Source organism: Fundulus heteroclitus, chromosome 5, assembly GCF_011125445.2.
Source record: "Fundulus heteroclitus isolate FHET01 chromosome 5, MU-UCD_Fhet_4.1, whole genome shotgun sequence".
Classification (NCBI taxonomy): domain Eukaryota; kingdom Metazoa; phylum Chordata; class Actinopteri; order Cyprinodontiformes; family Fundulidae; genus Fundulus; species Fundulus heteroclitus.
The window spans coordinates 25506238-25527704 of NC_046365.1; the positions used below are offsets into that span (position 1 = coordinate 25506238).

At 39.3% G+C, this 21467-nt stretch overlaps 1 protein-coding gene across 1 annotated transcript in view; it reads left to right on the forward strand.

The window, feature by feature from the left end:
* Positions 1-8329: 8329 nt before the first annotated feature.
* The window catches only part of LOC105922094 (complement C3), a 53747-nt gene continuing 40609 nt past the window's right edge, over positions 8330-21467 (forward strand). Inside the window, exons 1-11 of the mRNA XM_036137296.1 lie at positions 8330-8428; positions 9618-9813; positions 11165-11327; positions 13499-13572; positions 15473-15561; positions 15649-15731; positions 15812-15905; positions 15985-16087; positions 17107-17227; positions 20005-20120; positions 20304-20450. Coding sequence (XP_035993189.1) covers positions 8334-8428; positions 9618-9813; positions 11165-11327; positions 13499-13572; positions 15473-15561; positions 15649-15731; positions 15812-15905; positions 15985-16087; positions 17107-17227; positions 20005-20120; positions 20304-20450 — 1281 coding nt within the window. The 5' untranslated portion in view covers positions 8330-8333. The remainder of the gene's footprint in view (positions 8429-9617; positions 9814-11164; positions 11328-13498; positions 13573-15472; positions 15562-15648; positions 15732-15811; positions 15906-15984; positions 16088-17106; positions 17228-20004; positions 20121-20303; positions 20451-21467) is intronic.

The following is a 21467-nucleotide window of genomic DNA, read 5'->3' on the forward strand; positions in this document are numbered from 1 at the left end:
AAAATCTGAAACTCGACGACCGCGCTGTTTCAAGGTGAGGAGATGTCGAGACTGTTGTGCCGAATCCAACTCAGGTGCAAAAATTGTCTTAAACTCAGTAATGAAATCCTGAAAAGTTGTCCCAAATGACTGACAATCAGGGAATCTAGCCTCAGCCCACCTAAGAGCCCTACCCGTTAACAGGCGTAAAACGTAAGATATCCTTACCTCATCAGAGGCGAAAGTCTGGGGTGAACGGTTGAACACCAGGTTGCACTGGAAAAGAAAACCTCCGCAACTTCCGTCGTCACCGGAGAATTTCTCCGGACAAGGTGACGTGCCCTCAAGTGGTGGAGTCCAAGCCTGATTCTCCATGCTCGGAGCGTCAGAAGGCGGGGTTGCGAGACCTTGAGTGACAAGTGACGTCTTCGCGGAAGTAACTGTGTCCACTAGTAGGCTAACCTGCGCGGCTAACCTCTGAAGTTGTTCCTGAGTGGAATTCACAGCAAAACCTAACGTCTGCATCTGTTCTTGATGTGCGGCTAACTGCCGCCCGAACGTATCCGCTGGACTTTGGTGGCCGGAGCCTTCTTCTGTCATGGTTTTCAGATGACGAGCCCACATGCAGATACGAACGGGAGGCAAAACACAGTTTTAAGTTCTTTTATTAAAGGAAAAATAAGCAGGTTTATGGACGGACTACTGGTACTCGGCTGGGTCAGAACGTCAAGGCTGGAGAGACTGTAAGAGAGAGAGCACGTGAGTTCTTCATAATGAAAGCCAGAAAAACCGACTAAGAGTTGCGCTGCTTACCATTAGGCAGGGCGGACCTAACCGGGAAGAAGTAGCGTCAGGAGAACTCTATGTGACTACTCTGATGGAGATAGGTGGCTAGTGGCTGAGGGCGGCAGATGTAGCTGGTGAGGAATCCGAGATGACCTCATCGGCAGCGGTTGACAGATGGATTGACCAGAGTGAGCACAGAACCAACAGCACCCGGGAAAGGGGATCTCAGCCCTCGCTGGGTAATTTCCAGGAAGTATGAGGGGAGCGCCAGAGCAAAATCTGAGCCGACAGGTCTGCTGGTCTGTTTCTTCGGACGAGACGTCAAGACAGGTGAGTGCATCCAAGCACCAAAATCTGGAGCACAGAGAGGTACAAAAATTACTCAAAAAGATGAGCAACAAAAAACTCACAAGCTGGTTTCCGAGAGTTGGGACAGAGGCCACGTCGTACCACGACTGGTTAAGGCTCCGGCGTCTTCCATCTGCCAGTGCTCTGCTTAAGAAGCCAGAGGAAGCCGCCTGCAACGAGCTGCAGGTGTGGACCACGCCTCCTCAGCCAACTAGGCACACCTGCGGAGTAGAGTTAGCAGCCAACACAGAGAATCCTGACAAATCTAGGATAGTTTTAAAGGCTACACTAAGGTTATCACATTCAGTGTGAACATGGATGTTAAAATCACCCACTATAATAACCTTGTCAGTATTTAACACCAAATCAGATAAAAAATCTGACAACTGATCCAAAAACTGAGTGTAAGGGCCTGGTGGACGGTACAAAACAACAAACAGAAGAGGTTTTATTGCTTTGCAGTTTGGATGAGGGAAACTAAGGGGTAAATGTTCAAAAGAACTGTAATTATTAATTGGCCTGGGACTAATTAATAAATCAGACTGAAATATAGTTGCCACTTCTCCTCCTCTTCCCATAAATCTGGGTATGTAGAAATTTAAATAACTGGAGGGAGTTGACTCATTTATACTAACGTAGTCATCTTGTAGCCAGGTTTCTGTGAGACAAAACAAATCAATCTGATTATCAGAAATCAATTAATTAACTAACAAAGTCGTTGGAGGGAGAGACCTTATATTTAATAGACCACATTTAATTATTTTATTTTTTGGTTCAAAGTGATCCGTATGGATTTTTATTAGATTTTTATGATTTGTTCCTTTTAGATCAGTTTTTGATCTGTTAAGTTTTGGCCGTGGGAAAGACACCGTCTCAATAGGATAATGGGTGGGTAACAGTACAGAAGCTGGAGAGAGGTGTGTTAAACTACGTCTCTGCTTCCTGGTCTGGACCCTGGGTTGTCAACATTTAGGAGAACTAATAAATCCGGCCAGATTCCTAGAAAGAAGAGCTGCACCATCCAAAGTGGGATGAATGCCGTCTCTCCTGATCAGACCAGGTTTCCCCAGAAAGTTTGCCAGTTATCAATGTAGCCCACGTCGTTTTATGGACACCACCTAGACAACCAGCGGTTGAATGACGACATGCGGCTAAACATGTCATCACTTGTCAGGTCAGGCAGGGGACCAGAGAAAATTACGGAGTCCAACATAGTTTTAGCAAACTCACACACCGAAGCAACACCAACTTTTGTGACCTCTGATCGGCGTGACCGGGTGTCATTACCGCCAACGTGAATAACAATTTTGCGGTATTTACGCTTATCCTTAGCCAGTAGTTTTAGGTAGGATTCTATGTCGCCCTGTCTGGCCCCTGGTAGGCATTTAACTATGGTCCCTGGTTTCTTTAGTGCCACATTTCTCACTATCGAGCTGCCAATAATTAAGGTCGGCTCCTTAGCGGGTGCGTCGCTGAGTGGTGAAAATCTATTAGAAACGCAGACGGACTGGTGGTGATCTGGGGGCTGGAATCTAGAGCTATGTTTCCTACGAACCGTCACCCAGCCAGCCTGGTTACCAGGCTGTTCGGGTGCGACTGCTTTTGGTTCGCTATGTGAAGTTACTCAATGCAGCTACGTGCTAACAAAGGAGCGGCAATCAGCTGTTTTTTCAACAGCACGGAGCAAGGTTTTCAATTCTGACACACTCGCCTCCAAAGCTACAAAAACACTACATTTATTACATGTACCATTATCACTAAAGGAGGCAGAGGAATAACTGAACATCTGACACAGAGAGCAGCAGATAGGAGACTTAGTCAGAGACGGAGAAGCCATTATGAGGCTAAGGCTTGGCTAACGCTAGGCTAAAGCTAGGCTAGCGCCCTGTTACCACGCCAAAGAACAAACCGTGTGAAACACGAGGAGTTCCCAAACGTGATGAGCAGCCACAGACAATGTTTTAAAAGTGCTTATGTTTGGAAACAGATGTTACAGCAAAGAGGTTTAAAGATAAAAAGCGTGAGAGTCTGAAGCAAAAGACCGTCGTTCACACAGCAACAGGAAGTGACACAATACGCCTTACTGCAAACAGGAGGTCAGCATCAGCCAATTATTGTCCTGATACAAACAATAAATGGGTGAGATATATAACTGTACTATAGTACACATGAATAGGCTCTAAATTAATTACATTTACTGTACATCCCATGCTGAAGCAACATGCACGGCTTGAGCTCTTTATATTGTAGCATACCTTACGCAACAGCATTCTCATCATGGTGGCCTAAAACAAGACACCCATCTCAAAACTGTCCTACAAAAATAGATAACAAGACACTATGTTCGCTTAAGCATTTAACAGTCCGTTTTTGAGAATCAATATTACGTAACTGCCTCAACTCAATCACAACTGTGCTTGCCTAGCTGCTCTCTGCTTTAGAGAGTGAAAATCCATTCCATTTGTCTGTTTCATTTGCTCAGCTGTTAAGATGACCAAAGGGTTTTAATATTGAATTTAAGCTGACAAGAGCTGATTGAGTGGGGGAAGACAACTGTGAGTTGCGGATTCAGTCAAATATCTTCTTGATTTACAATTTATACATTAAAACTTAGACATCAAGAGGGTTTTTGAAGGGGAAGGGGAAGAAAATGCTTGACGTCTTTATATTGTAGCATCCCATACGCAACAGCATTCTCATCATAAAACCATCATAAAACTGTCATACAAAAATAGATAACAAGACACCATGTTCACTTAAACATTTAACAGTCCCCTTTTGAGAATCAATGTTACATAATCGCCTCAACTCAATCACAACTGTGCTTGCCTAGCTGCTCTCTGCTTTAGAGAGTGAAAATCCATTCCATTTGTCTGTTTCATTTGATCAGCCGTTAAGATGACCAAGGGGTTTTAATATTGAATTTAAGTTGACAAGAGCTGAGTGAGTGGGGGAAGACATGCAGCAAAGGTCCACAGGCTGGGACCTTGGATGGCCACGTCGAGGACTATGGCCTCCATATATGGGTTTTATGGGCATTTTCCACTGGCAGGATTCCCCAGGGAAGACCCAGAACTCGCACCCGAAAAGATGTCACTGGGGGCAGGGATGTCTTGTTTGTTTTTGCTCTACAACCTGATCTTGAATATGAAGAAGATGATGGATGGATCAATGGATTGGTGGATGTTTGAGATAAAGTTTAAAGATACTCTCTCTACAGAATCAGTCTGTTTAAATTAAAACAAGAATGTGTTTTCTTGAAAATTAGAGATTTATATAACTGATTAGCATATTTTGTATGAATTTGTATCTTCATTTATGGCTATATGGTCATTGTGTGATTATCTCAGGTGTATTACTATCCATCCATCCATTTATTTTTTTCACCCTCTTATCTGTGTGGGGAGCCTAGAACCTTTCTCAGCATTCAATTGGTAAGAGGTGGGGTACACCGGGTGAGGGTGATGTATTACTAATAGTTTGCAAAATATTAAATTAGTTTTCTAACAGTTCTTTTAGCTGTTTATGCCACATAAGGACTTTATGTGGCATAAACACCCCAGTGTTTATGCCACAGGGACCCAATGCCGGCACTCTGGGTCCCTGAGCAAAACCCTTAACCCCGATTGCTCCCCAGGCGCCGCACAGTGGCAGCCCACTGCTCCCCAAGGGGATGGGTTAAGATGCAGAAGTGAATTTCTCTATTGTGAGATCAATAAAGTTTGTTTATTAGTAACTATTATTAAAGTGCCTTGAAATTATGTGTTGTAAATTGGTACTGTACAAATACACTAAATACACTAAATTGAAGGTGGTTGTTCCATGATGGATTGGTGACCTGTTGAGGGTGGGCCCCACCTCTCGCCCAGTGACCACTGGAGAAAGGCGCCAGCCCCCTCTCCCCCCTACAAGGATAAGCAGGTGTAGACAATGGATGGATGGATGAACTGAATATTACAATGAGAATGAGTGAATGTAGTAGTCACAATTTGTAACAGATTAAAATAAATTGGCTGAAGGAAACCAGATTTATGTACTCACAAACCATAAAAAACACAGCAGTTCTTTTGTACACAGCAACATGCTCATTAACACAAATCAAATTGTTGCACATAGGGTATGCCGTATATAGCATTAACCTGACTCCGCCAGATGGATTTGCTCCGCATATCCATCTGGAAACCTTCCGTTGAAGTAATTTTGGGAAGGGGTGAAAATATTGGTTAGCTGATTGGCCTATGTTGGTGATAAACAGGCCAAATAAACCAATTAGATCAACGAAGCATATGACGTACTAACAGCGACGACGAAAACACAACCACAAGCTCTTGCCGAAACCAGTCGGGAGAAGAGCAAAACACTGCTCTGGAGGCTTTTCTCAGAGAAAAAGATGTTTTTGCTGAGAAAAGCCTCCAGAGCAGTGTTTTGCTCTTCTTTCAGTGAAGAAATACTCTGTAATTTGGATAAAACTTGCTCAATAGCCACGCTAACGCTAGTTTCATCGGCTGAAGCTGCCATGTTCTTTAGACTGAACTGTCGCGCTTCTCGTTGTGTCACACCTCAACCCGCCTCAAAGCCAACGCTGATTGGACGTTCGTTTGGTGAACTGCTCCAAATTTTCTTTAACGGAAAGTAGCCAGACTGATCTGCGAGTGAAACCTTGAAAGCTCGCGAGATCAGAATTGTCTCACGAGGCTAGTATAGCATGACAGTTTGGTAAATGGACTGAATTTCATATGTTGCTTTTATTGTCAGACTGACCACTCAAAGTGTTTCACACTTCATCAGCAAATAACCCTCACACATTGAGCAAAAGTAAAAACTAGAAAATGGTTGCTTCACAGTCAATGTACTTTGATCTCTACAATGCTAGTAAACTGCAAGTTATCTTGTTGAATTTGCTCAGAAGTGAATCCCACCAGAAAACAAAGAGATGCAAGAACAGTGATGAAATTGTTAACCTAAAACTGGATGGTAAATATGTGACAGACTACAAGAACAAATAAGTTACTTGATCACACAGAAGGACAATTTCGATGCTACAACTTTAACAGTGTGTCAATGAACTAGTTATCTTAACCCTCCTGTTGTCCTCATTTTCTGTATACACCCTGTGTCCTCCGGGTCAAAATGACCCGTCTTCACTAAACCCCCACTATAAGCAGCTTAATTGAATTTTAAACACCAGATTTCATCTTGTATATTGTAATTCACCACAAAATGTGTGAATACTTGAGTTTTCCCTCTCCACTTGAATTTCTATAGCTTAAGAAAAGAAAACAATGTGCAAAAAGGAGTTTCGAATGCATTTTTATTCAATGACTCATTTTCTTTTACTTTTCTCCAGTGAACAATTTAAGAGAATGTACAATACAAAAATATGAAAAATAACATAACCCATTCAACTAATTAGCACATGTAGGGCAGTATGCAAGTGCACCGCCTTTGCATATATGTTTCTTACACCTGCAGCACACAGTATGTGTTTTACAGTCCTTCTTTTGAGGGCAGAACTGACATCTCTTCCTCTTACTTGCTCTAGCTGGGGAAGTGGCTGTGGTAGATGGATCCTCAGGTTGATCAGGAGTTGCTGCCCTCTGAATAGCTTTCACAACTGCTGCTGAGGCTTCTGTGCGGGGGACATGCTTCCTTCTTTCAATGAGTGGAGTTACAAGTGCCTTTCCTAGCTGCTCCAGGAACATCCTCCTCTTGTTGTGCTTACGAGACATCCAGGTTGGGTTGATCTCTCTCCAAATCACAAAGGCATTGTAGGAGGACACATCAATGATGTTGTGGTAGATGACCAGGGGCCAGCGTGCAGTCATTCTTCTGCAGCTATATGTTCCAATCACTATCTAGGTTGTGCATACCTCCTTTGTTGCGGTTGTATTCCAGGATGATGATTGGCTTCCTGTCCTCACGATCACTATTGTCGCCGTCTTTATGCAGTGTGCTCAGAAGAACTACATTCTTGTTTTTCTTTGGGAGGTAGGAAACTAGAGTGGTGGTGGGCGTGAAGGCAAACTTTGAGGAGAAGACCTCCCACGCAAGCAGTGCAGGTGGGAGCTCAGTCTTGTTCTTTCGAACTGTACCAACCATGGTGATCTTCCTCTTCAAGAGCTGCTGTCCAAGTTCATAAGAGGTGAAGAAATTGTCACATGTCACATTGTGACTCCTCAGTCCCTCTGTCACATCAAGCACAACTCGCATCCCCTGGTTCTTCTCTGGGCATCCACTGGTTGACTTCCCAGTATAGACTTGCATTTTCCAAGCATAGCTTGATTTGGCATCGTAAGCCACCCATGACTTGATCCCATATACAATGTTTTGTTCTGCATGCCTGCCGTGTTGGTCATATGCTGCTGAGGACCATGTTATTTTGCCATTTTTTGAAAGGAAAGTCTCACTTTCAGCTTCAGGGTTTTCTTCTTCTGAAGATGATTCATCATGCTCTGGGTTGTATTCCTCTCCATCTTCTTCTTCGGATACATCCTCTACTTCCTCTTCTGAATCAGGGTTGTCTTGCTGGACATGTGAGAAAATCACCTCTAAAGCCTCTTCAGTGTTGTAATGTACACTCATGGCTTCAGCACAGACACAATTCAGGGTCCTGTTATGCAGGACCTTTATAACCTCTGGAAATAACAGGTGGTCTTCTGAAGTCTGCGAGAACACCACCTGATTTGCCTTGTTTACTTCTGCTACTGATTGATCTGAAACTCTCTAAAACTTTGTAACATTCTGTGGTTTGTAAATAACTGTGACCTTGATTTCAACTCTATTTGCCTCACGGGTCATTTTGACCCGAAGACCATCTTTGTACCTTTTTTTGTACAGCTTACATGGAAATGTGAAAAGCAAAATTTAACTTTTTCTATTGTTTTGGCCAATCTAGGAAAAGTCTTAAAATCTCAAGTTAAAAAAATAACATTTAGTGGATTTTTTGGGGGGTTTTAACACAGTGGCGGGTCATTTTGACCCGAGGACAACAGGAGGGTTAAAAAGTTCCTGTAAGGTCAGTTTATGTTCTATTTTAATTTTATTTTAACCAATCAAATCAGTTCCACTAGATTTCATCATCAGGAATGAACACATGTTTTTTGTTTGTTCTAACAACACATCCAAATCCTTGAAAACTGGGTGGGACAGAAGAAAGAGGAGGAACTACTAAAACCATTTAAAAAGGAGCCACATAGTGAGTGGAAACACTCAGAGCAGCGATGGGATTTAAGATGAGGATGTTTTGGGTCCCGCTGTGGCTCATGGCCTGCCTTGCTTTTTCATCCCTTTTTTCTCCAACTACTGGATCTCCAATGTAAGTAGGCCTGCCATACTCTACACAAGGATTTTAGTTTAAATATATTTATCATGTTAGACATACCACATTTTATAGTCATAGATCATCTGTTTGCTTTTTTGAAAGAGGTGAAATATTATTTCTACATTAAATTTAGTTTTACTCATCTGTTTTCTTTTGGTGTTACTGTCAATTGCTTGTCTTGGTGCTTTCATTATAACATGGATTTAAGGACATGAATATTTTAAATGGTTCTGAAACTTTCTTTAACTTTCTTTAACAAAGCATAAATGTTGGATTGCCTATTTATTGACCAACCTGTACAGATCACCAAGACATAAAGTTAACCGGTCACGTAAATCCATAGACATTATTCTTATGGACTTTTAGCTGTTCCCTCCATCATAAGAAGATAACATAAATTCACTCGTTTTCAACATCTTTCAGTGTATATAGGTTAAAACAACAGGCAATGGGTGACAATGGTATTGGCTTCCACAAAGTATTTGTGTTATTTATTTTGACACAGAAGCCATAAACCTTTGTTTGTTCAAACCAAGTAAATTAGAGCACATTTTGTTTACTTGGAGAAACATTTTTTTTTAATCAGACTGACAGAGTCGAGAACAATGATGAAATGTTTTGTTTATCTAATCAATACTGGGTCTTGGTCTAAGGTCAGGCAAAAAGTGCTGATTCTGTTTTCAGTAAATACTCCATATATCTCCTTCTGCGCTATATGATGATTTTCCTTTTGACTCCAGCACTTTTTGTAAAAGCCTCTAAAAGCAAAATCCTCTTTGAGCATTTTTGTGCTGCCACTTTTTGTCACAACGTATCACTGGCAAGTAACTCTTTGCATGTTCAGTATTTCAAAGTTCAAAGATCCGTATTCTTCTTCCCTGAGTTTAGATGATTAAAGATGTCTGTGAAAGACTACACATCAGGCATGAAGAAAAACTAGTCAAATCGGAGGTGGAAAAAACGTCCAACTCTCGTTTCAATAAGCTAACTGTAGTCAATATCACATAGCTTCAGGGTTTCTTAATGAGTATTTCCCAACGAAACGTTGACATTACTTTCATAATTGTAATGGTCTAGTTAAATTTTATTAATGTTTTTTTTTTATGGTGTGAAAACCAAAGTCTAAGAGTGAGCTTTCACACTCCTGGGATAGACCTCTAAACTACGTGTGCTCTTTTCTCAGGAATGTGATGACTGCCCCCAACGTGCTGAGAGTTGGAACAGAAGAAAGGATTTTTATAGAGGTTCAGGACTGCGTGGAACAAAATGTGGATGTTAGAATATCCGTGAAGAACCATCCAACGAAAACCACAGAGTATGCATGGACCTCTGTGACACTTACAAGGCAAAATGATTTCCAGGCATTTGGAAAAATTGTGGTAAATTAGCATTTTTTTCTTGGGAGTATCTGGTTTCAGTGCAGCAAACTATTTTTTGTTTATGATGTCTCATATCTAGATTTAAAATTTAGCAGCTGTGTTTAAATATTCCCACAAGTTTAGTTGTTATCTTCGGCTAAAACATATTTACCTTCACTGCTTGCTAAACGGATGCTAGCCACCCTCATCCTGATTCCAGACCTCTGGTTTGACATGGATCCCAAACAAAATTTTGTCCTGCTCTAATGTCTTTTATCTTCTTTTATCATCTCTATCACTTCAAATTGTGATGTGAGCATCAGGAGTAGAGATGACAGAAAGAGAACCTTAGGTAGCCGAGGTGCTTTAGAGTTATTGATGACAGATTCTTTCTCTTCCTGTGGTAATGCGAGGCCTCCTGGTCCATACAGATGTACAGCTACAGCACCACTGTTCTGTACTTTTTTGTAACGATAACTAATTTCACCGCAAATGATTCGGATTTTCATGTTATAAAACAACACAAAGTGGTACAGAATTGCAAAGGGGATCGAGAATGGTATAGAGGTTGTTGTGCTTTTCGGAGGTGATAATAGAACCTGGAGAAAAAAGTGGTCTGCAGACGAATTGAGACTAGGTCGGAGGTTCAGCTTCCAGCATGACTCCATGAGCATACAGCCAGAGGTACATTGAGATGGTTTTTAGATCACCGTAAATCCAGTAAATGTCCAAGGCCCAGTAAATGTTGAGTTTCTGTACCAAGTCTTAAAAAATGTTTTTACTTTAGACATCAACATCCATTCCCACTGGAAATCAGCTATTTTGTAAAGATTACATATAATTTACCTTCTACTTCCTAGTAGAAGGAAAATGTTGGTGTATCCCATGATGCACCAAGATTGGTTGGTTGTTGTCTACTTTATATTGCCGTAACTTATGAAATCCAAACAAAATTAGCTGACAATTTTAGCAGTATTGTATGAAAATTTGAAAAACTTTTCAAGGCGATGCATGTTGTTTGAGTTGACTCACAGGTGGTCATTTACTATAACTTATTTTTTATCAACATCAACAAGAGAAGGGATTTTGTAGAACATGTTGAAATACAACTCTTTATTTTACATATCTGTTTAACATGGGTTGTAGAGATTATTTTAATAAAAGACGTGTAGAATTAGAATAAGCTCAGTCTATAAAATAATTTAGGCCACAGCTTGTCAAATCATATGATCACTGAAAAAAATTCAAATGTAGTGACTCAGAAGACAAACCTGTCTTAATTGTTTTGCTTCTCTTGCTTCTCTGAAAAGGTAAGTATTTATAAATTTGAATGTTTTTACCCAATATTTAAAGCAATTGTTTTTATTCCCAGATTCCCGCTGACCGCTTCGTCAACAATCGCAATGTAAAGCAGTATGTTACTCTACAGGCCCACTTTCCTGGTCATCTGCTCGAAAAAGTAGTGTTAGTTTCCTACCAATCTGCTTACATTTTCATTCAGACTGACAAGCCCATCTACACCCCCGGCAGCACAGGTGAGTCTTTTAAGATAAGATAAGATAAGATAGGCTTTATTGATCTCACATTGGAGAAAATCACATGTCACATCAGCTCAGTATTCAGTAATCATAGGAAGATAAAACAATCTTAGCAGAACAAACAATCTGCAGAAATTTCTTTTTGTAGAATTTTAGTCTTAACAATGAGTGAGCTTAACAAGATTTTATCTATAGGGATCATTCATACAAAGAGTAGTCAAGATTGCTACACTGGAAAAACATAAAGTATCACATAAAAACAAACATTATGAGGAAATCTTGTCAAAACAAAGCAAAGGTAAAATGGCAACATTTAAATACACATTTTTTTCTAATAAAAAGCCAAGACATGATAGAAATTATAAACTCTTGCATCTTTATGGTAACAGTTTGACAGTTAAGGTTTTTAGATTCTAGATGCAGCGTCTGACCCTGGAAAGCCTATGCAGCATTTATCTAGGTCCTGTTTTAAATAGAAAAAATACTAATCTTCCCTTTCTGTGACCAAAAAACAATGACTTGTGTCTTCTTTGCATTGAGCAATAGGAAGTTTTGAACGATACCTGCATGACGTGGAAAAGCTGACATGAAAAATATCGTTGTATCAGGATAGTTGTTTTAGGAGATATTGAGATATAACCCATAATCTGAGCTTGTGAGGTAATTTAACGTATTAATAAAAGCAGCCTTCAACAACAGTTGAACCAAAATACTGTGGCAATCATAAAATAAGATAAACAAGAGCAACAAAATAGCATTATATAAAACAAAAGCTTAAATATTGTAACACTCCAATTTAGTGGATATTAAAATGTGAAAACTACTGTAAAATACCATCTTACAGAGTTCCTTTATAACAAAACCTTTGGGGTTTAAATCATTTCTTATTTTCTTTATTGTTGTTTATTTAGATTTTTAATCTTATAATGTATTTTTTATCCCTATGTTCAGTATTTTTGTTTTGTTTTTTGTTGATAACGTAGCACACATTATGTTTAAAGGAGCAATAAGCAAAATTTCAATATTTCAGATAGAAAAAACAAAAATTGATAATAGTAATATTTTCAGAGGGACTATGGTATGAATTCACTTTGCAGCTCTCTCTGTTGTTTACATGCCCGGGCCGGACCGTGCATGTACATGCGCACGTGTGCTTGTACGTGCATGTGAACAGCTGCCGCTGAGCTGCCACTGCGTTGTTCAGAGCACGCCAGCAGATCAAGATGTTCTCTTGCTAAAAGAATTATCAAGTTATGACTTACTTACTTCTTCACTTGAAATGTCCCTCCGAAAGGTGAGGCTGTTTTGATGTGTTTTTGTCCTTTACAAATAGGGGCATAGAAGGCAACGCGTGAGAAGGGAAGGAGGGGTTGGTTGCCAGGTTGGAGCGAGGCTCTGGCTTGGAGCGAGAGGTGCAGCTTGGTCTACAGACTTGTTTTGGTCTACAGACAGTGCTCAATCACCACCTAGTGGTGAAATATCGCTTACTGCTCCTTTAAAATGTAAACTTAATTATTTAAAAAATGTGGAGATGAATAGATGGACGGACAGATGGATGGTGCTTTCTGAACTGAATGCCACTTATTTCAACGTGCCTTCAATTTGATGGCAATGAATGTTAAACTAAAAATATTACTAAACAAGAATGAAAAGTAGACCGTAAAAATCAAAATGGGTTTAAAATTAAAAGCTAGTTCCCTTTAAAAAAATGATAATATCAGATATACCTGCTTTTATTTTTTGCTTTAGAATATTTTAAACAAAAGACATCCCTAGAAACAAGATTCAAAGCAATGAAGGCAAAAAAAACTTGGTTAATATGTAAGTTAATTTAAAGTGGCTTGAGATGACGGTCTGTGAATTGGCGTAATATAAATAAAATTTAATTGAATTTATAATAGGAACTTATTTAGGAATATGCTTCACGGACACCTGTAACACTTTTAACATGAATAACAACATAGAAGTAGTACTTATAATGACTAGCAAAAATAATAATTCCAGTTATCTTTCTGTTCATAAATGATTAGTAAAATATGTAACAAGTTCTTTAGCTTCTTCATGAAACATTTTCCTGCTTTTGTTTTTGTAATGTTGAATTTTATCTTGATACTTCAGCACCAGATGAAATTGCATAATTTACACGTCTCTTCCTGTGTCTCTGACAGTTCGCTACAGGGTTTTTACGATGTGGCCTGACATGGAGTCTCCATCGGATTCTTCGATTAATCTTGATATTATGGTATTGTACAATATGTTTCATAAATACATTGCTCTTAAAACGTATTACTACATTTAGTAAAGGGATGTATGAACACTACCAGTCAAAGGTTTGGACTCAGCTTCTCATTCAATAGTTTGTCTTAAATTATATTACTACTTTTGGGAACGTCTTCATTCCAGGCTCATCAAGAGAGAAGAAAAGAGAAAAAGCTAAAATATATAAGTTTTTTTTCCACAATTGCTTGTTTGATACATAATTCTATATACTTTTGAGTCATACTTGATGTCTTCAGTATGTATCTGCAATGTAGAAAGTCATAAAAATAAGGAAAAGCCATCGACTGACAAAGGTGAGTCCAAACCTTTGACTGGTATTATATGTTTTTTATCTCAATGGTATTGGGTGTGTTTATTTAATTGGGGAAAATAATTCTTAAAATAATTATTTCACAGTTATTAGCCTTTATGGTTTTAATATTTTGTTTCAGCACATTTAGCCAATCAGACAGCATCTATTCATCTCTTAAAACATTTCATACAGTTGGTTTAAATAAAGTTTAACCATTCCTTGATCTGCAGGTTTACTACACTGCCCAGAGCCGCAGCACTGATTAACACAGGCAATATAGGTAGTTGCCGTGGTGGCAACTGACCACCAGATCAGAAAGTCTATATTTAACATCCCCTTCTTGTTGTTAAACATGGGGAGATTGGGTTATGTGCAGGATTTTATCCTCCCCTCAAATCTCAGATCATTTTTTTGGATTTCAATTGGTTGGGGTGCTCCCAAATGACAAGCTCACAAAGGGAACCCATTAATTTGAGAACCACTGCTGGCATACACCCTTGGGTTCTTTCTTCCCTTTAGCTCTCCATACAGGTATATATTGGTTTAAGTCTGGGGTTGTAAATGCTGATGGGGAAAACAATCAACGATTTGTATATTATTTTGGGTCAGGTTATTTGGATCATTATGCTGATGAAACACCCGATAGTTACCCACTTTTAGTTTTTAGCAGAGACCACCGTATTATATTAGATATTGAAAATCCTGCGGTACTTTAAAGAGTTCATGATGGCCTTGATTCCAACGGGCTATAGTATCAAAGCAGGACCTCAATAGTACAGAGCACCCATTATGTTTCACAGTTAGCTTTCTTCTGACTTTCCAATTTCCAAAGTGAACAAAATAAATAACAATGCTAATCTAGATTAAAGGTTTCCAGATGTTTTGTTAATATGAAACTGCAAAAGAAAAAAATGTAGGATTTAATTTAGGATTGCCAGTAAGAGTGGTCTATTAATAGTTAATTCTATATATAATTAAGTTGTCAATTTTTAATATATTGTTTTATTAAGTTGCATATTTATTTTATGAAATCAGGATTTTTCTATTTTTCTATGTTTAATTACTACAATAACAGATGAATATACACAGTTGTTACACATCAGACCAGAATACATGTTAACATAGACTTTCTTACCAGCATTTTAAGGCCACAGTCTGTTAAAAAAAAATCACTTGTAACATGAAACACATTTATGCTGTAAGGGAAGAAATGAAATCTGAATCAGTGAGTATCAGCTCTCATAGATGCAGAAACTCTTAATCCATTTAAATAAACTGTTCTACTCAAAGGAACAGACATGTGGGCTGCATAGCGCCTCAGCTGCGAGCACTGTTGCTTTGCAGCAAGAAGGTCCAAGTTTAGATCCCAACTTGGGGGACCTTCTGCATAGAGTTTGAATGTTCTCCCTGTGCATGCCTGTGTTCTCTCTGGGTGCTCTGACTTTATCCCGCAGTCTTGTTAGGTTGGTTACTCTAATTTACCATAGGTGTGTAATGCGTGATTGTATGTCATGTGCATGGATAAGAAGGTGTTGATAATAAATGGAATGTACTTGTTGTTTATTTTTAGACCCCTGATGGAATTGTGGTAGAGTCTAAAGTAGTCTCCCTGGGGTCAGGAATCTACTCGGAAACTTACACTCTGGGTAACATTGTGAGGTATGTTTAGACATCTTTGAAAAATGCATGATTGAATTATTTATCTCCATCAGAAAGTCATCTCATACTTGTTGTGCATGTGTGCAGCTTTGGAAATTGGAAGATGATGGCCAAATTTCACAGCAACGAAGCAGAGAGCTTCACTGCAGAGTTTGAAGTTAAAGAATATGGTAAGTCTTTTCTAAACTCTTCATTTTAATTAAGACGTTTTTACCTGTATACACACATCCAACAATGTTTTGTTTCTCAGTACTTCCTAGCTTTGAGGTTCAATTGTCAACCCCACCTGAGAGTCCCTTCTTCTATGTTGACAGCAAAGAGCTCCAGATCACCATCAAAGCTAGGTAGGTTGATGCAGAACTTTGATTGTCCTGTTTTTTTTTTTTTTTTAGTGACGTGTTGACCGTTCCTGTATGTTTTAAGGTATATGTTTGGTAAAGAGGTGGATGGAACAGCTTATGTGGTGTTTGGAGTTATACTTGGAAATGAAAAAAAGAGCTTCACAAGTTCTCTTCAAAGAGTCCCGGTGAGTAGATTTTGTTTGCACATTATGCAAATTTGTTTGCTGAAAGTTGTTGGGGATTTTTATTTTATCCTTCACCTACAAGCCCAAACAACTGCTGTCTCCACAAAGATTTACCCCCATTAATGAAAGCATTTAAATTTAACTAAGATCTTAGAGTGAGCATTTGAGAATAAAACTGATCAGTAATGTTTTCTTCAGACATTAATAAAAATAGTTATTGACATTAACATCTGGGTAAGGTTGAGGCCTTCATCAGAAAGAAAAAAGTTTTCAGACTCAGATAAATAATGTTTTTCAGAAACTTTAACATTTAAATTTTTTGGGAAGCAAATGTAATCAATTTTAGGTTGTCTTGATAATTAGTCAGATAAAAAGCAGGCTATTAGAAAGTTAATGATACCTGACTTAATTGCAATTGGCTCAGGGAAAAGTTTTTGTCAGCCATGTTTACATTCAAGTAAACGTGTTGTCATCGCTGGTTTGCATCAAGAATGCTTCACTACCAGGGACAATGCTGGAGGGCACCAAAGTCATATTAATTGTTTAGTATTTAAATTCACTATATCATATAAATAGTTTCTTAACACTAGTATTTTTCTTTATTTTGGAACTGTTTATTTTTAATAACGTAAATGACTCAATTATCACCAACTAAAACTAAGAGCATTTTCCAAACATGACCATTGCCATTTCAAAGGTGATGATTTTCAAAATATATTTTTCAAATATTGAAATTTTATTACCACAGCTCTTGACAATAACATTCAAGTTTTACTCTTCCTCTCAGGTGTTTGCTTGGTAAATGCTTATCAACCTAATTAGTCTTAAAGCAAGGACGCAGCATCTTCTTTCTGACAGGAAGTGTCTTCCAACATGATTTTTCTGGCAATGAAAAAAGTACTAGCAGCATTAGATACTGATTGCTAGAACATACCTACAACGTCCTCTGCAGCAGAGGATTTATCCAGGTTATTTAGCTGTTGCTAATTTTGGCCTAACTATTGCATAATATTTTACAGATCCAGAGAGGTAATGGAGAGGTAAAACTACTAAGGGAACACATCACAGACGTCTACCAAAACATCAATCAACTGCTCGGGAACTCTATATATGTATCTGTCAGTGTGCTGACTCAAAGTGGTAAGAGACACCACCTTTAACTCTGAAGGTGAGGTAGATAAACAAACTGACCTGAGGGGAAAAAAACACTCAATTCTAAGTCCCTCTGATGGTAATCTGATGGGACTTTTCCATCGCCCTTGTCTCACATCACTCTACTTGTCCCGCCTGCGCTCCGCTCCACTGTAGTGCTTTTGGTTTTCAACAGACCTGGTAAGGAGTGTTGGTGAACACCTCCTGGCGGCGGCTTTAAGACTCACCTTCTGTTTTGCGTCCCGTTGCTATTAAGCATTACTCTGCGGCAATACCCTCTAAAAAATGTGAGAAACGGTAAAATAAAATCATAAAGAAATCATTATAATAAAAACATAAATAAAACAAAAAATACAAATAATGTAAATGCAAGAATATCTTGAATTGTTTTAAATAATAAAATAATCCACAGGATGAGTATCTAGACCATACATTTAAAAATTTAGGGCTCCACACCGCAGTGGCTGCCGAGAGAGAAGACTTGGTGTCGGTGTGAAGCCCGGCCAGAAGCCTTCGCTCTCAAAACCCCAGCAGCCCCCACGCCGCCGGCGCCGGCACCTGGTCACTTGAACAATATTGCGGCACAGAAGACTGTTGCGGCTAAAGGCAGACGGCTTTTCTTTTTTGTTATTCATTTGTATGTTTTATCGCCACTGCAAGCTCTAATCAAATACAGCAGAGAAGAGCTACTGGGACGTTTTTCCACCCGAGATACAATGGACAATAGGACATCCGCTCTGTCCGCCTCTTAGGCCTAATTTCTGGAGGAGACACAGGAGGAAAAGACGCGGATCACAATCATGCCTCCACACAAGGCTAACGGCTAATCCACACAGGCCAGCTCTGCCTTGTTTCCTCCTAGCGAATGTTAGATCCCTCGCCAATCAAATGGACGATATCCATCTGAGGATTGCCACACGTAAATTGGACAGCTGTGTAGAGAGATTAATTATAAATACGTGTAACACGTGTTGCACAGCAATAAAAAATATCAGAAGTTTCTGCTTGCCTGAGCAGGAATACCTAACAGTTAAATGCAGACCTTTTAAACTGGCTAGAGAGCTCAGCTCTGTGATTATTATTGCTACATACATCCAGCCTAAAGCTAATGCTAAACTAGCCCTGGAGGAACTACATTGTTTCATCAGTGGATTTATGAACAGTGGTCCAGATGTGGCTGTGATTGTGGCAGAAGATTTTGATCATGTTGAAACCCCCCCATCAGCCTCTCATCAGCCTCTCATTCTGCAGCTGCATCAACTGACCTCCTCATTGAAGAGAATCAACACCAAAAAGGCTGCAGGTCCAGAAATGGTGCCTATATCATGTGCTGACCAGTTAGCAGGAGTTTTTTCTGGACATTTTCAACCTCTCCCTGTAGCTCTCCACTGTTCCTGCCTGCCTGAAATGATCAATTATTATGCTTGTCCCCAAGAAACCAATCATCACCTGCCTCAATGATTATTGCTTGCTCAGACCCCTGTCATCATGAAGTGCTTTGAGAGGATCCTCCTAAGGTACATCAAGGAAGCCATCCCTGCTGGCCTGGACAGCCTGCAGTTTGCCTACAGGGAGAATCACTCCATGGAGGTGCTGTCTGACCGGCACTGCACTCAGCTCTGACTCATCTGCAGCATCTCAACACCTATGTTAGGATGCTCTTCATGGACTTCAGCTCAGCATTCACACCGTGCTCCCAGACATGCTGGCTCTGAAGCTCCACGACCTGGGATTATCCACACCTCTCTGCTACTGGATCAATGACTTCCTCACCAAAAGGCCCCAGGTGGTGAGGATAGGGAAACGCACATCTGCCCCACTGATCCCCAACACAGGAACGCCGCAGGGTTGTCCTCAGATCTGCTTTATTCACCCTTTTCACTCAGGACTGTTCTGCTGTCCACCCCACACACAAAGACGGTGGTGGAGTTCACTTTTTTTATCCTGCAAAGTTACTTTACTATCCTGCAAAGTTACTTCATTTATCCTGCAAAGTTATTTTATTATCCTGCAAAGTTACTTTATTATCCTGCAAACTTACTTTATTTTCCTGCTAAGTTACTTTATTATCCTGCAAAGCTACTTTCCACTGCAATTCACTGAAATTCTTAAGCTGTATGCAAATAAAATTTCGTTCTGTACGCACTCTGTGCATGCAAAATGATAATAAAGTTTCTCTAAGTCTAAGTTAGTGAATGACACCACTGTGGCGGGTCTCATCTCTAACAATGATGAGTCTCACTGCAAGGATTAAGTCAGCAATCTGACACAGTGGTGCTCCAGGAACAATCGGTCATAGCGGACTACAGGAGGTCCAGGAGGACTGACACACGCTCCTCTCTGCATACAGGGGGGAAGTGTAGGAGCGTGTTTACAGCATTAGATGGCTAGTGGAAAATGTAGAGTTGGTTACCGCTATTTTCATTTCAACAGTGTAAACAACATTAGAACATTTATATTTTTCATCTAGTCACATATTAATTCCACACACCAATAACAAATACAAATAGTTACTCTACTAAGAAAGACAAAACTTCTCTTTATTTTTTTTTAATATTTTGCAGGTGTGAGGTTTAACACAACGATTTGACTGAGAGGACTTTAACTATACAAAAATGAAAATATTCCACAAAAGTCCAGCTTGTCTGATAAATGTGCACACAGTGTAGAGGAATTAGGCTTTATTACTCCATTTAAATGCTGCAGAGGTGGAAGAAGTTGCTAAACCTTTGTTTAAATTAATCATTTGTATGCATTTTTGACAGGTGGTGAAATGGTAGAAGCAGAATTAAGAGGAATCATGATCGTTGAATCACCCTACACAATCCATTTTAAAAAAACACCTGAATATTTCAAACCTGGGTTGTCTTTCGATGTAATGGTAAAGTACAATTTTTCATACCTTATAACATCAGAATTGTTACACTATAACAGATACTGTGTGACTGAAATCAACTTACAATTGTTATATACTAATAGGTAGGGAATTTATTAGATATATAGTATGTAAATGATATAGCATAATTGTATTATATAATAAAGTCCCCTTTTTTATTAATGACAGGTCGAAGTTGTTAATCCGGATGGCTCTCCAGCAGACAGTGTACCTATTTTGGTTAATCCTGGTGGAATATCGGCTGTAACTAAAAGCAACGGGATGGCAAGACTTCCCATCAATACTGAACCATCTTTGCAACGCCTGGAAATAAGTGTACGTTTTCAGAAATTTCCGACTTAATGTGTTCAATCAACCTTGTTTTTTTTATCTTTTAATATATTGTATATTACTTTCTTTGTAAATCATAGTTGTGTATTTATTTCTGCATTACACCTAAGCTTCTCCAACTTTAACATTTGCATTTAAATATGTTACCTATTTTAATGTCTTGACAGTATTTAGTGTAAAAGCAAATCTTTAAAATATGGCATTTGCCATTTAAGGGGCATATCTCATAATTAAGAACCTGATAGGTTAGGTAATAGGTTGCAGAGGTGGGTAGAATTGTACTCAAGTAAAGGTAGCACTATTTCAGCATATTGTTTTACTCTTAAGTAGAAGTAAAAAGCCAACGAAAAAAGTAAAAAAGTAATTGGTAAGAAAGCCACATGTACTGAGTAACCAATCATAATAAGTGACTTAATATTCAAAATGATGTAACCAGACAGACAAAAATATAAATTTGTACAAATTCTGGTATTTTAAAGAATGCAATACAAAAAAAAAAAATAATAATTTAAAAATACAGAAAATCTAGGTAGAGTAAACACTGTCATCCTGAGAACAATACCTGGTCCATTGGAACCCACATCAGAGCTCTGATGACTTGGACCCATGATGATGGTCCGGAGACCTGGCAGTAAGTGGGTCCACCTAGACTCCATGCCTATAGAGTCTAGGAATGTGGACAGGCACTGAGGGCTCCCACTTGATACCCTGAAATAGGATCTGAGGCATCCTCCTGACCCACAGTAAGAAAAATAGGATCTGAGGCGTTTCCCGGACCCTCAGCGACCAGAACAGGATGCTAAGCATCCTCCAGACCCCCAGTGGCCTGAGCAGAAGCTGTGGTATCCTTCAGCTACTGGGGGAAATTCTGCTGGCAATTCTTATATGGGAAACTCTACAGTGTCAGCTAACACAAATGAGCCCACTAGTCTCTAGTGACTAGAGAACATGTTGGAGAGGAAATGCAGAGCATGGCCATGGAGGACCCTGACACTACTTCCA